Raw genomic sequence first — 15057 nt, forward strand, 5'->3', positions numbered from 1 at the left:
CGCTGATACGCTTTTTCTAAAAAATCTAATAAAACAGGAAGAGTCTTAGATCATCGCACATACATATCAGCTGGATGTACATCTTGTGATCTACTGGTTGACTAGGAGCACTGTCGAGCATAAGCTTCACAATCTAACATCACACCAAGGTATTACACGTTTCAGCTTGCATCATCACTTCAGAAAATAAAATAAAAAAAAATAATTATTGAGAATGAGTGTATATGTAACCTGGGAAAGCAGAATGCAGACACCGTAGAGTGGCATGTATTAACAAAAGTTCACAATACAAGTATACTCTACAAATCAAACAAGTCTGGAATCTCTAATTAAAGGATGTGAACATTTATCAGTATAAATGGCAGCAGATGTACAAATGATGTATGTATTATGGATATTACATTATACCATCTAAATCCCAGTATCTCAGAACAGCATCACAATTATTTTTAGGTACAAACATTGTTACTGAATTAAGAACCTAAAACGAGGTACGAACAATCAAGACAAAACCCTTAGTTGCCTCATATATTAAACAAATAACGTTTTGCTGTGGGAAGGCCAGGCAGATATAAATGAGACAACTAAAATGATCAATGCAATTTCTGTGGCCAGTAAACCACAAAGGGCAAAACTGTGCAATCATACCCTGAAGAGGCTCTTCTCACAACTACTGCCAAACATCTCAATAGCTAGTCTGGTTAACAGCCATCATATAATCATTTTCTTCATAAGTCTCTGGTTTCACTAATGCATTAAAGAGAAAGCAAGCTCCCAAATCTGTTGCTTCTTCCAGCATTTGTTTTTCTTTTCAGAGCTTGATCTTGAATGCAGTTGGATGGACCACCGCAGAGGACCCTGAGGATTTAAACAGGGCTTTTAGGATAGTTTCTGGATCAACTTCAGCCACTGGGTTTGAGGTACGGGAGGAAGAAGAATTTCTTCTCATTTCCACATCCATCTTTGCCGATGATGGTGCATCACTTAATCGTCTAGAAATAATAGAAGTTAAAAAAAAAATTAGCTTAATACTACAGATTGAGTTTCCTATACACTAAAGGTATTGTTTGTGTAAGCAGTAAAAATATTATTGGTTAGGCCCCAGCATCACATTAGGCAGTGAACACTTGATAGGGGTTTGAAAAAAAAAAAAAAAAAAAAAAAAACACATTTTGGAGTATCAGTTACTTCCACACTAGTCCTACTCTACAAAGTTACCAATCTAGTTTGTAAAACTGACTTTGTCCATATGCATTTACTTACAAGAGATACACTGTAGTTACTACAAACTTTTGACTAAAAACATTTAAGAATGTTGATGCAGTTAGGGGATTTAATCTTTCTATTTCTAGCCGCCCTGGGTCAAATCAATTGTTTTAAGGCTCGTTCACACATGCTCTGAAGCAGTGGCGGCTGGTGTTTTTTTTTTTTGGCAAACAACCACCCACCCCCCACTGTTTGCCGGTCGGTCCGGCACTTACCCCATCGGCGGCGGTGGGTGACCACGCAGGCAGCGTGGTGCAGCATGCTCCGGTCCTCTCCTCCATTCCTCTTCCTAGGCGTCTAATAGGATTGCCTGGGAGGTTCAGCCAAGCAGATGACCGATGTCAAAATCCGCTTCCGATTAGCCGGGAGGAGGATCAGTGTTACAACAGCAAATTTTCATTCACTGTTTTAGCACACCTGGGTGGGAGCGCACATTCTGCGAACCCCAACCCACCCAAAATTGAAGCCTATTAGAGCCTTTGGCTCTAATCGGTGCTTCAAAAAAACAAAAACAAAAAAAAAAAACAGCCTCCCCGCATTGGAATCCACGGTCCGGTGTCCTGAAAGGGGCCGGACACATGGTTAGGGGAGATTGTGATGGGGGGAGGGGGGGCGTAATGGACTGGCCGCCCCTGCTCTGAAGCGTGATCTGTTTTCACAGCTTGCTGTCAAGAGCATTTGACAGGCAATGTGGTGATATTGTATCGCCTCCTCACCGACTGCTTTAACCCCTTTAATACTGCACTAGTATGCCACAATCCACTGGCACTAGCACGCAGTTGTGGGGCACTTGTACAGCAGTCCCATCTATTTGAAGGAGTGGTACTCTAGTGCTATGTCCACTAAAAGACGGCCAGGGCCACACCACATGTACTCTCCTGGCTACTGCCTCTTTAGCTAAAGAGGGAGCAGTTAGAAGGTTATAAAAAACACAGCTCAGCCATGGGGGTTTGTCACTCCTCAAGCAGATGCAGCCAAAGTTCAAGCATTTTGACAAGTCGGCAGGGGCAACTTTCAAAACACAATAGCAGCAAAGGAAGATTCATTCACACTGTATACAGTGCAGATGGAGGCATTATGTAATAGAAGGGGTTACCTTTACCGATTCCTCGCTCTGTGTATGACCTGTACATTATTTTATCTGGTGCAAGCTCCATGTTTAACTTCCTCAGTGTACCAGTATGTTTCTTAACTTCCAAAAAATTGTGGCAAAAAATGAGATCACCTTGAAATGTCTACTTTCCAAAAAGGGTCATTTTGAGAGTTTTCATACTATTCTGGAAGATTCTCTTATTTTCTGATAAAATAAAAATAAGGGGGTGTGTCAAACTATGGCTGTGAGCGGGTGCAACTGAGTGAGCTCTGGCTCACCACCTATGGTGGAATATCAGATGATTTTGCACCCGTAGCTGCCCGAAACACTGCATGTCCAAGGTAAAAGGGGACACGGGGGCGCACACATACCTCCCTCACTAAAAGGACTCAGTTGCGACTTTCAGCCCCAGGCAGCTCCTGTTTTTCCCAGGAGCCAGCTACCGTAATGCCTTTTAAGATTCCTGGCAAAGCAGCACAGAAGGAGGAAGGGATGGCACACACAGCAAGTGCAGTAAAAACTCTGACACAGAACAGTGCAGCAGGACCAGCGTGCCTGCTTAAGCTGGTGGTTGAGTTAGGGGTAAAAAAAACTTTGGGGGTGGTCAAGAGTTAGGGGGGCACAGCTTAAGTGGGTGGCCAAGGGTCAAGGAAAATAACTTTGGGGGTGGTCGAATGTTAGGAAGGACACTGTAATAACATGAAATCTTAAATAAAGAGTATAAATTGCTGAGATTCAACTTACAGAAAAATAACAGTATAAAAACTCTTGATAGTCAGTAAACCCAGTATGAAAGAGCGCGGTGATGTCAGGGACCGCCATAATGCAGAGTAGAGGAAATAAAAAATCAAAACTGCTTAGCAGCATCAACATAAAACGGAGGAAATGATGATATATCTTTTCAACTCTATTTATGGCGTCAATGCAGAGTTAACTTGTGAGAGGTAAATAATGAGTTTTCCAATGAAGCGCGATCGCCCAGTGGATGGCAACACAAATCGTATGGAACAGTCTCAATTGTATAGTGGAAACCTCCGGAATTGGGGTGAATAATAGACATTGTGATGGGGTAAGGGACAGTTGAGCATCTGTTTTTTTTTAGAGGTAAATGATACAAGCTTTCTCCAAATTGGAGCAATGTGTGAGCATTCCCAGAAAAGATGGGAGGAATGTGCATTGCATCCTCTAAAACAGTGGTCATCTACCCTGTCTTCAGGGCCCACTAACAGGCCAGGTTTGCAAGATAACTGAAATACATCACAGGTGATATAATTTGCTGCTCAGTGATTGCAGTATTCTAGTCTGCATCTCCCCAAGGTAATACATAAAACCTGGCCTGTTAGTGGGCCCTGAGGACAGGGTTGATGACCACTGCTCTAAAACACAATGGACAAACAGCGGGAAAAATGGTGTGGATTTTAACTGGGGTTTGATACCATCTTGTATAAAGTTTCAGCGCTGTTTCTCTAATGTTAAGTGACCTTGTACACTTCAAGGTCCAGTGAGCATTCCGATTCCCACTTGACTCTATAAGGGAGGGGGTCAGAAGAGACCCGATTGTTTAAATGGGTATATAGTTTAGAGATGAGACCTTTTCCCCTGGGGTTGTGTAAACAAATCTGTTCATACATAGATGGTTAGGAAGGACAACTTTAGTGATGGTTTAGAGTCAGAGGGAAAACTTTGGTGGTGCTCAATAGTCATGGTGGACAGATTAAGTGGGTGGTCGAGAGTCAGGAGGGGAATCTTTGGGTGTGGTCAAAAGTCTGGGGGACAACTTCAGGGATGGTAGAGAGGCAGGGGGACAACTTTGGGGGTGGTCAAGAGTCAGGGGAAACAAGCTGGTGGTCAAAAGTCAAGAGTGAGTGGGGACAACATTGGGGGTCAAGAGTCAGGGGGGTACACCTTAAGTGGGCAGTCGAGTTGGGGGGAACTTAGGAAGCAAATTTTAAGTGTTTAAGAATCAGAGTAGACAACTTTAGGGTGGTTGAAAGTCAGGGAGGACAGATAAAATAGCCGGTCGAGAGTTGGGGGACAACTTTGAGGTGGGCGAGAGTCACAAGGGAACAACTTAGGGGGTGGTTAAGATTGAGGGGGCGTGGCTTAGTGGCACTTGGAGTAAGAAGCAGGGACCGCGCTCTCCGCTGAAACTCCATTATAGATCCTTTATCCTGATGCAGTGTAACTGGGTGATCTACCCTGCAGAAGGCACACACTCTCTGCTCCTTGTATTCACCGCTCTGGTCCGCTCACAACTGGTGGCCGAGAGTCACTCTTGGCGAGGCAGAGACCTCAAGTCCACGGCGGATCCTCCGCCTCAAGATGGCAGCCTCCCGCCATGCTCGGCCAGAGAGGCAGCGCAGAAGCTGTATTCTAAGGCGGCCGGCAAAGATTCCTCCAACAAAACAGCTCCAGTCCCTACAGACACCCCAGCGACAGCTGCAAAAGAGAACATGCTGGAGGACTGGACTCCTGAGTCAGCAGATCTCATACCCTGTGAAGCCGTGAGCACAAACACACGCTGCATGACTGACTCGTTACAAGGGGAGCAGGAGCTGCGCCCACGCCTAGAGATATATCCACGGCTGTCACCAACTGCAATTAAGCATTATCTACTTTAACCTCTGAAGTCAAGGTAGTGAAGTTGGAACCGACACTGGTGAGGCAGGATATGCAAAAACTGCAAGAGACTGTACTACAGCCCTGGAAGGGAGGGTGAGCACAATGGAGGATGACTTGGCCCCACTACAGAGGGATGTCCAACAAGCGCATACACTGTCCAATGCCCATGCAGCCCGCCTGGATGCTTTAGAGAACAGGCTGCAGCGCAATAATGGGTGGGCGGTTGGAGTCCCGGAGCGAGCGGAGGGTAAAAACCCAGTGACCTGCATTGAGAACTGGCTGATTAACATCTTTGATAGAGATTCCTTCTCCCCATGTCTCTGGTGGAACGGGCCCACCTAGACCTGGGAAAGCTGCTCGCCCATTTCTATTTAAGCTCCTTAATTTCAAGGATCATGATACCATCCTCGCCAAGGCCAGAACCATGAACGCCTCTCTTATTACAGATAAAACTAAAGCATCTCTATATCCATATTTTTCCACAGAGCTCCAGCGCACAAGGGTCACGTTCAATGGAGTCAAACAAAGGCTCCGTCGCTTAAATGTCACCTATGCGATTTTATACCCTGCCCATTTACGCATGGTTGCAAATGATGAGACCCAATTTTTTTGATAATCCTACTTCAGCAATGCAATGGCTCAACCAGGTGGAACATACCCTAAAAAACTCAGCTGAAACCTGAATTACTTTAAAGGAAACTATGATCTATCTGTGTGGTTTCCTTTTTTTCTGCAGTCTGGAAGGTTCTCCTTTATGTTAGCAAGGTGGAGAAAATACATACTTTCCCCTGCTATTCCATTTATATTTCTCGTTACCACTGGTAAATTACCTTTTCTCTAAGTCTTGGTCCTGTTATAGGGAGTTCCCCGACCAATTGGTCCTATGTAGACAGTTTGATACCATTCTTTTATCTCTTAAATTTTTTTTTGTTTTTAGAGATTTTGCAAGCTCTCACTACCACACTCATTGCCTGTTGTGATGAATTCTTGTCTGTCCTGTCCTGGGCCCTTGGAGTGACTGGAAGTGTAATTGATGCTGTTACTTAAATGACTTTCTTTGGTGTAATGAAGCTATGCTATGGCAGCTGAGGAGGTTTGTCCTTTAGTCCTGGAGGAGTATGTGGTGCCAGTTACAACATTGGGACTGCTTCATTACTAATAGACTAACTTACCTTTACTGCCTTATGACCATTTTATCTCCTGCCATTTTATCTTTATTCCATATTATGAGAAACATTAGTTTCCTGGAATGTTCGGTAGGTAAGTAGTGGGGTGAAACGTCTAGCCATTTTCAATACCATTCGGCACTACAAGCCAGCTATTTGCTTGCAGGAAACTCACTGGTCTAAGAATAAATGATCTCTTCTAGCCCATCGGCAATAGAAGACGCAATTTCACTCCACATACTCTACGTTCTCGAGAGGTGTTAGTATTTTGATAGATAACACAAAACCAGATCCCTTCAGGAGGTTATAGATGATGCTGGGAGATTTGTTTTCTTGCTTTGTAAACTAGCAAATATGCTGTGTATCATTGCTGCTATTTATATTCCTACACCCTTCTCTCTAGAAGTCCTGAAGCAGTTTACACATTCTCTCTAGACACCCTGGCATTCCAGTCTGGGCATTGAGGGATTTTAATAACCGTTTGGATCTGCAGATAAATTGTTCTCTAGATCTGATCACACACCGTACCCTGGGTTCCCCACCCCTTTGCAAGATTCCTGACTGAACCAAGCATGAGAGACGTGTGGAGGGAAAGGAATCCTGATAAAAAAAGGTTTCTTCTGCTTTAGTAACTTCCTCTAACTATGCCCCCAGTAATGTAACCAATCATTCTCCTCTAAGGGTAGTAATTGATCTTAAGCCACTGAAGGGAACTAGGCTATGGAAGGTAAACCCATTTTACAGAAACGGATAGTGTCCCTGATGCCCTTAGACTGTTCTTGCAACAAAATGCTGGTTCAACCCTGGTTGGTGTGATCTGGGATGCCACAAACTTACACTAAAGCATGGGAGATGCAGGTTCTTGCTAAGGCCAGGGAGTTGGAGAAGGCTTACGTAGCAAACCAACAGACATTACAGAACGAGGGTGGCTAGATTCCCAATCCCTTTATGCACACGTATACCTTACAATTGCAGTAAAAAAAATTTTTTTTTTTTACACAACGAAAATATTTAGATGAGGGGGAAAACACAGTTTACCTCCTTGCTGTAATCACAAAATATCTCAGCAAGAAGTTTCCCTTATAGATACCATAACTGACCCTATGGGTAAGGTTATACATAAACAAGACCAAATTTCTGAAGTATTTTGCCAATTTTTTACTGACCTATATTCTTCTAAGGTGTTGTCCACCTCTGCTGAACTGAGCCAATGTCTAGATTGTTGCCTTCTCCCACAGGTCTGGACTCTAGCATGTTAAATGCCCCCTTAACGTTGGAGGAACTTCCCCTAGCGGTGGCCGGTATGGCCAACAAGTCACCAGGCACTGATGGACTCCCTACCGAGACTTATAAATGATATAACGAGCCCTTACTTATGTAGGTAAACTTCCAGCCTTAATGAATGAGGCTATCATTGTATTGATTCCTAAACATGGCAAAGATAGATTCCAAATTCCTATCGACCGATATCGCTACTAAATTCAGATGTTAAGCTATTGGCCCGTCCTGGCTACCAGATTGGCTACTGTTATGCAAAAATTAATACACATAGGCCGATCAGGTTTTATACCCACAAGATCCACTGCCCTAAACATTAGGCGTCTGTACTTAAATATCCAGCTTCTTCTTGATAACCTGGGTAATAGATCAATCCTGTCCCTTGACGCTGCTAAAGCATTTGACAGCGTTGAATTGAATTATTTATCCTTCATAAATTCCACCTTGGGAACAGGTTTATAACCTGAATAAAGCTTTTCTATGTAGAACCGATGATGAGACTTCATATTAAACGGTTCCTTTTCGGAGACTCTCTCTGGGCTGGGGTGCTAGCCAGGGGTGGCCATGGTTTTTTGCCCTGGCACTGGAACCCTTGGCGGCAATGATTAGAGCTTCCCCAGATATATTTGGCTTTAAGAGAGGAATACAGGAGGATAAAATTTCATTGTACGTCGATGCTTCACTACAGTATATCTGGGGGCCACTGCTGGCTCACTGGTGGTGGCAATGATCCTTATTGAGGAATATAGATCCTATTCTGGATTTTCCATAAAATGGCACAAGTCAACCTTCCTTCCATTGGATCCTCTGTCCGCTTGTCTGCCGGCAGGAACCTCCCAGATATCTGTGGTATCCTCCTTCCAATATCTTGGTGTTGTAGTCACGTCCAGCCCAAGATTTTCTTTAGTTAAATCTTAAACCTATCCTACAAAAATGTAAAGGTAAATGTGCAAGTTGGTGTAATCTCTTACTGTCAGTAAATGATCACGTTAAATTAAAATGGTATGGGCACCCCAACTGCTCTATGTATTGCACAATTGTCCTATAAAAATTCCCCGCTTTTGGTTCTTACAAACAGACTCGTAATTTAGAGAGTAGATTTGGAAGAAGGGACCTGCCAGAATTAAACTCTCTACCTTACAATACCTTAAGGATCAGGGAGGTATGGCAGTGTCTCATACCCAAACCTGTTTTTATGCAGCTAAGCATTTGGTGGGTTGGGCATTGCCAAACACTGCAAATCCTTCTCGAAATCCGCTGATAGGCTCTGACATGGTCTACTCTGCTTTTTCGTATTTAGAAATGGGTTTGCCTGCTGTCCCTTCCCATTGTCCGACAGTGACTCTGCTTTTACACATATGGAAAATGGTCAAACAATTAGGGTTAGCTGGGTTTTTCCCGCTGTACTCCTATTTGGGGCAATAGATTTTAGGCTGAATTGTATAAATTGACAGACACTTAACACTCTATAGGAGTAATGTTCTGAAATCTCTTGACCAGCTAAGAGAGAAATTCAACATTTCTAGACGCTCCTTTTACCAGTACTTTTATGGCACGCATTACAAACGCAGGCTGAGAATTTGGTTCTCCATCTGAATCCCATTTTTTGGATTCTCTCATGTCAAACCGAGCCATTTACAGAATTTTCTCATACCTACTGATATTAGTGTAATTAACCAGACATATGACGTATGACTGCCTGTGGATCCACTAATTTGCCTTTTAGGGGCACTTGAAGTTGAATACTACACCCCATCTACTTACATAGCTGTCACCCAGCTCTTATATTTGGCAAGGAAACATTGCACGTTTCTGGATCTCCCCCCTCCCGCCAAGCTTTACACAATGGATTGAGTAGGTAAAACAAATCCTCATTAAGGAAAAGAATATCTATCAGCATAGGCGTTCACCCAAGAAATTCCAGTCCATATGGCAATGTTGACTTGATGTCTCGGGCAGCTTATTTTAGACATTACAAATTTAAGTTCCACTGATGTTATATGCGTCTAACAGTTAATATACTTTTGTCCTGTAAAGTTTTATATGCGCCAAAGGATTACTCCTTTCTAGCTAACAGCTGACATTTTGATTGCGTTTTTGAGCGCTTATATGACACTCCAACCAGTTGTTGCTAGTATGTTATTCGTTTTTCCATTTTATTATAACCTGAGATGAGGGTTTTTTAACCCTGATGTACTATGCTCACTGTATGACATGTAATACACTTGCTGAATATTTCTAATCCTTTATATTAATAAACCTTTATCTTGATTAAAAAAAAAAAAAAAAAAAAGATTGAGGGGGGAACAACTCTGGTGGGTGGTCAATAGTTAGAGGGCAACTTTGGGGGTGGTCAAGTTTCAGCGGGGACAACCCCAACTTGGGGGTGGTCGAGAGTAAGAGGGAACAATTTTGGATGATCTTGCATATGTGACGCCCTGTTAAAACAAATTACTGTGCTGAACTTGATCCCAGTGCGGTAGCTGGCGGAGATTGGTAAGCTTTCGATGCACACTTGCGATTGGCAGCTTTCAAATCATGTGACCACTATGACAGCCAAAGTGGTCACATGACTCGAATGCCGGCTTCTGCCTCCTGGATTTTAGAACTCTTTAAGGGCTGGTAGGCAAGCATGGTGGTGGGGGCGTGGCCTGACGGCAATGTGAGCAGGCGTGCATACCTCACCTGAGCTCCTCTATCCTGGAGTACCTGAGCATTACCGGTGTGTTGAGGGGAGATATCAGAGTGGAGCGAGGTGGCCGGGAGACAGGTGGAGGGGCGGCAGCTTGGTGTCTCTTGTTGCTGAAGTAGGCAGCAGAGACAAACGCCTTTGGTTCCCTTTGGGTCTGCCTGATAGGCAGCAACGTACAGGAAGCCTACAGGTGCCTCAGTGCCCACTCTAAGCCGTTCGGGTGAGGGAGGAGTGGCCAGGTGCTAACAGACTTTAGATCGGAGAGGCTCGGGAGGAATTGTGTGGGGGAGACACTGAGACGGTGGGTCTCCGACTTGTGTCGGCTATCTTCGGCTGTCCTCAGCTTTGTCTACTTGCTGCCGGCACAGATCGGCCCTTCCCAGCCCCCCTTTGTTTTTTGTTTTTTGGATTCTCTCGGTTCTCCCTCAAAGCATTGTGTCCTGTGGTGTCCTAGAGCTTGGCTGCTACTGACATCTGCTGGCCAAGTTCGAAGGTTGCACGGTGGGACTAGCATGAATCGGCTTGGAGGACTCCTGTGGACCGGGTGACTTTGGATCAACGATATTAAAGGTGGAACATTTTTGCCCTTTTGATAACTCCTCCAGTTATCCCCAGTCTGTTTCTGTAAAGTGGGAAGAATAACCCAGTGCGCCCTCTCCGGTCTCCTTTTTGATCATCTAGCTCTCTGACGGTATACAAACTCTGAAGCATATCAGATAAGTGGAAGAAAAAAAAAAAAAAAAACACCTTTCCTTTCTTTTGTGTGTCATACCTGAGTGGCTGTGAGGGACTTGGGGAATACCCTGCCAATTTGTAGGATTTGCGTTGCTGCCTGAGATCTGCATCCTCAGCTTGTTTTCTGCCATAGGGAATTCAGTGCGCTCTCTATGCTTGCCTCCTTGTCTACCTGATTAATATGAATCCCAGACTCTAAAGTACATTAGATAAGTGAAAGTAAAGGGGAAGTAGGGGAGAAGGGAATTTTTATTTTATCTCTTACCCCCTTTTTCTTTGCTGTATTTGACTGGTTGTGTAAGACCTGGGGAATATAGTTGGTATTTAATTTACAGCCTACAGCTAGAGACAAGACAGTGAACTATGACAAAAAAAAAAAAGGGTGATACATCAATGTCACAGGATATCCCCAGCACACAGTTGCAAAAGACAGTGTAAAATAAAATTAAGAAAGCAGCTGCTAAACCGGAACAGTTTGCTCATAATCTATTTCAAACCACTGGGAAAACACCACAACCTAAAACATCCCTATCACCGTCTAGGGGGTTAAAAACGCAAAGTAAGGCAGCTAAAATGGCCTCAACACCCTCCACCCCAACTGCAGCCGGACCACATGATCTCTCAGTTTTAGCAATTTCAACAGTAGAAGGAGCCATCTTCGAGAGAGGTGTTAAATGCGGTTAATTAATGTAAATATGCCTCATCAGAAATGACGAATCAATTAAAATCCATTAAGGAGGAAATGGTGTTAGGCATGATCTTCAGAAGGTGAGGGAGCACACTACAGAGCTGGAAGGCAGAGTCAGTGGAATTGAGGATATAACACCACCTATGAAAAAAGTGTTTCCGTATAAGTGAAGAGGGAATAAATAACATGTTTTTTTATTGGTATAGAAGCAAAAATAATTATCAGCAGCTTATACGGAAATATAAACAAAAATGGGTGTTGAAAATTTGGGAAAAAACCTTGGTAAAAATTCACAGTTACAGGGTAAAAAATATAGAGGATGGGCCAAAGAAACCCAATTGGTTAGTACTAAGATGAGTATTCATACACATAAGGGTATACAAGAGAGAGGTGGCATAGTCTATATATACACAAAGTCTTCTTTTTTCTCCTTACCTTTTTCTTGAGTTAAAATGAATGGGATAGTGATGATCTGCTCATGGAATGTGAGGGGATTTGGTGACCCAGTAAAAAAATGCAGATTTAAAACACCCTCAACTCTTAAGGTATCGTGCCTGCAAGAGACACACCTGACAAAGGAAACAGTATCTCACTTAACACATAGAGGCTTTTCCACACAGTATCAGTCCACCTATACCTCATATTCAAGAGGAACAAGTATTCTGATACATAATACATCATTCTCCTGTAAACAAGATAGATGGAGAGGGAAAATATATGTTTATATACTGCATGTTGACAGAGATGCCGCTTGTACTCGTAAGGGTTTATATACCCCCCCCATTTAAATTAGAAGTAATTAACAAAGTTTTGGAATTTATGACTGATAAACCAAGGGTACCTGTTCTGATAGTAGGTGACTTCAATATGGTGATGAATACCCAGGTCGACAGGTTTCCTTTCGGGAAAAGATCTGAACAGACCCCGTATACATCACTATATATACATTATTATTATTATACAGGATTTATATAGCACCGACAGTTTACGCAGCGCTTTACAATATTAGGGCATAGAACATTAGAACATAAGGAAACAGGCTTAAGAGATATTTGGCGTCAACGCCATGAAGGAATACAGGGTTTTTCATGCTTCTCCGGGACATATTCCTCACTTTCAAGGATTGATATGGCAATAAGGAATGACACTCTCTGTACATTGGTAACAGACATTAGAAACAAGGCTAGAGGATTGCCAGATCATTCCCCTCTAGTCTTAGTACTAGGAATGGGAAAATGGGGTGGAGGGAGAGAATGGAGAATTAACCCTTTTTGGCTCCAATTAATTACTCCCAGAGAAAATATGTTAGTTTTTCTCTGGGATTTCCTGGAGCTTAATAAAATTTCAGCAACACAGGGCATAGTATGGGATACCCTTAAAGCCTGCCTGAGAGGAATCTCTGAATACTTCTCATTGGCTCAGGGGACGAGGCAGGGGTGTCCATCACCCCTGCTTTTTGCCTTGGTGGTGAAGCCATTAGCCATAGTGATTAGAACGGCGCAGGACATAAAGGGATTTAAAATGGGGAGAGTGGAGGAAAACATTTCTTTATACGCGGATGACATACTCCTGTTTTTGGGAGATATGGAACATTCATTAATAGCGGTAATGGTTTGGTCTGTTCTCAGGGCTTTCCATCAGTTGGGAAAAATCTGCTCTCCTGCCAGTGGATGGAATAGTAGGGGGCCTACCAGAAAATGCTGAGCAGCTGCAGATAGTAGAGGGTTTCAAACACCTGGGGGTAAATATAACGGTAAACCCTAAATTGTATACAACAAAAAATCTAGAGTCCCTAATAAAGGCATTTAGAACAAAATGCGGGATGTGGAATCGACTTTCTCTGTCAGTGATAGGTCGTTGTAGCCTAATTAAAATGACATGGCTACCCTAGCTCTTGCATATCTTGCATAACTCACCAATATGGATCCCTGCGATGTGGTTCAGGAAACTGGAGGGTCTATTCAGGTAACTAATCTGGAGGAAAGGACAGGCTAGAGTCCGTATGAAGGTGTTACAGTTACCGAGAGATAAGGGAGGTTTAGCCGTTCCACATCCTTTGAGTTATTTCCTGGTGGCCCAGCTACAACAGATGGGGGTTTGGGAGGTAGGTAATGCCCCCACAAATTACAACTCACAAGCCCTAATGTCCTGTACTCCACATATACATCTGATAGAAGCATTGGAAGCAGACTCATTGGGGAGAGGGGATCGATGCCCAACCGCTAAGTTGCTGCTGAAGGAATGGAATAAAGCACTTTTAACATTACAATACTTGGGATTTACCAAATACTCACCTATTTGGGATAATACGAATCTGCCTCAACTTGAGAGGTTGGAGAACTTTCACAGTTGGAAACAGAGGGGTGTTAAGACTATCACAGTAGTTATATACGGAAGGGGTACTGAAGACGTTCCAGGACTTGAAGGAGGAATTTGGACTCTCGAACAGGAACAACCATCAATTAAGGCATGAATTGACATCAGAGTTTAAAGAGAGAAAAATGGAATGGAGTAGTGCCCCCATATTAAAAACTTTAGTAGAAACTACCTCCCTAAAGGGGTTAATTTATATCAAAATATGCATCTAAAAGTACTGGAAAAAGACTCTCAGTTACTAAGTAGAGTAAAATGGGAGGTAAGTGTGGGGAAGTAACTGATATGCAATGGAATAATATAGTGACGTTAATAGATTGACTTTCCCTCTCCTCAGCTCAGAAGCTTGCGCAGTTTTACATCGTTCATAGAGCATACTATACACCAAAGAGAATTTCATTGTTTGGGGGACGGCCAGATGCATCCTGTCCAAGATGTCGGGGCCCAGTTGGGGACATGATCCATATGCTCTGGAGGTTCTCCAAATTATATAGGCATTGGGAGGAGGTAGTGGAGAAAAAAAAAAAATTTTTGAAACAAACTTAAGCTGTGCCCGATAATGTGTGTGCTGGGATACATGAAGCAGAACGTAGGATCAAGAGATATGCAAATAGCAATATCGAGATACTTATATCAAGCTAGAAAAGTGATGGAAATGGCTTGATACTAGACCAAACTATAATGGACTGGTTGAGAAGGGTTAATAATACAATAATAAGAGAAAAACTGGCTTATGTGAGAAGAGAAGATAAAAGTACATTTGAAAGAATTTGGAAAGTATGGATAGAAACCCCAGGTTTGATGCCTGAGATGCTGAACTCCTAGGAAGTATTTATTGGGAAAAGTATTGTTTAAGGAAACGGAAAATGTGTGTGTGTGTGTGTGTGTGTGTGTGGGGGGGGGGGGGTTGAACACATCTTTTTGTATCATTTTTTATCTTTTGTATGAAAAATATTTGTGTTTACTGGAAAAAGAGAAAGTGAAAATAAAGTTCAATTAAAAAAAAAAAAAAAAGGGCTGGTAGACAGTCAGCGTGAAGGGGTTAAGTGGGTGGTTATGAGTAAAAAAGTGTACAACTTTGGGGATAGTTGAAAGTTGGGGGGCAACTTTGGTGGTGATCAAGAAGCAGGACAACTTTGGGAAG

General features: G+C 43.0%; 1 protein-coding gene across 1 annotated transcript in view; it reads right to left on the reverse strand.

Moving 5' to 3' along the window:
- Positions 1-251: 251 nt before the first annotated feature.
- POLDIP3 (DNA polymerase delta interacting protein 3) overlaps positions 252-15057 on the reverse strand; it is a gene marked incomplete in the record, with an annotated part of 573953 nt that continues 559147 nt past the window's right edge. The window contains 1 exon segment of the mRNA XM_073592662.1: positions 252-992. Within this exon segment, the coding sequence (XP_073448763.1) occupies positions 812-992 (181 nt within the window).

The sequence above is a fragment of the Aquarana catesbeiana genome, linkage group LG07 (genome assembly GCF_042186555.1).
Source record: "Aquarana catesbeiana isolate 2022-GZ linkage group LG07, ASM4218655v1, whole genome shotgun sequence".
NCBI lineage: Eukaryota > Metazoa > Chordata > Amphibia > Anura > Ranidae > Aquarana > Aquarana catesbeiana.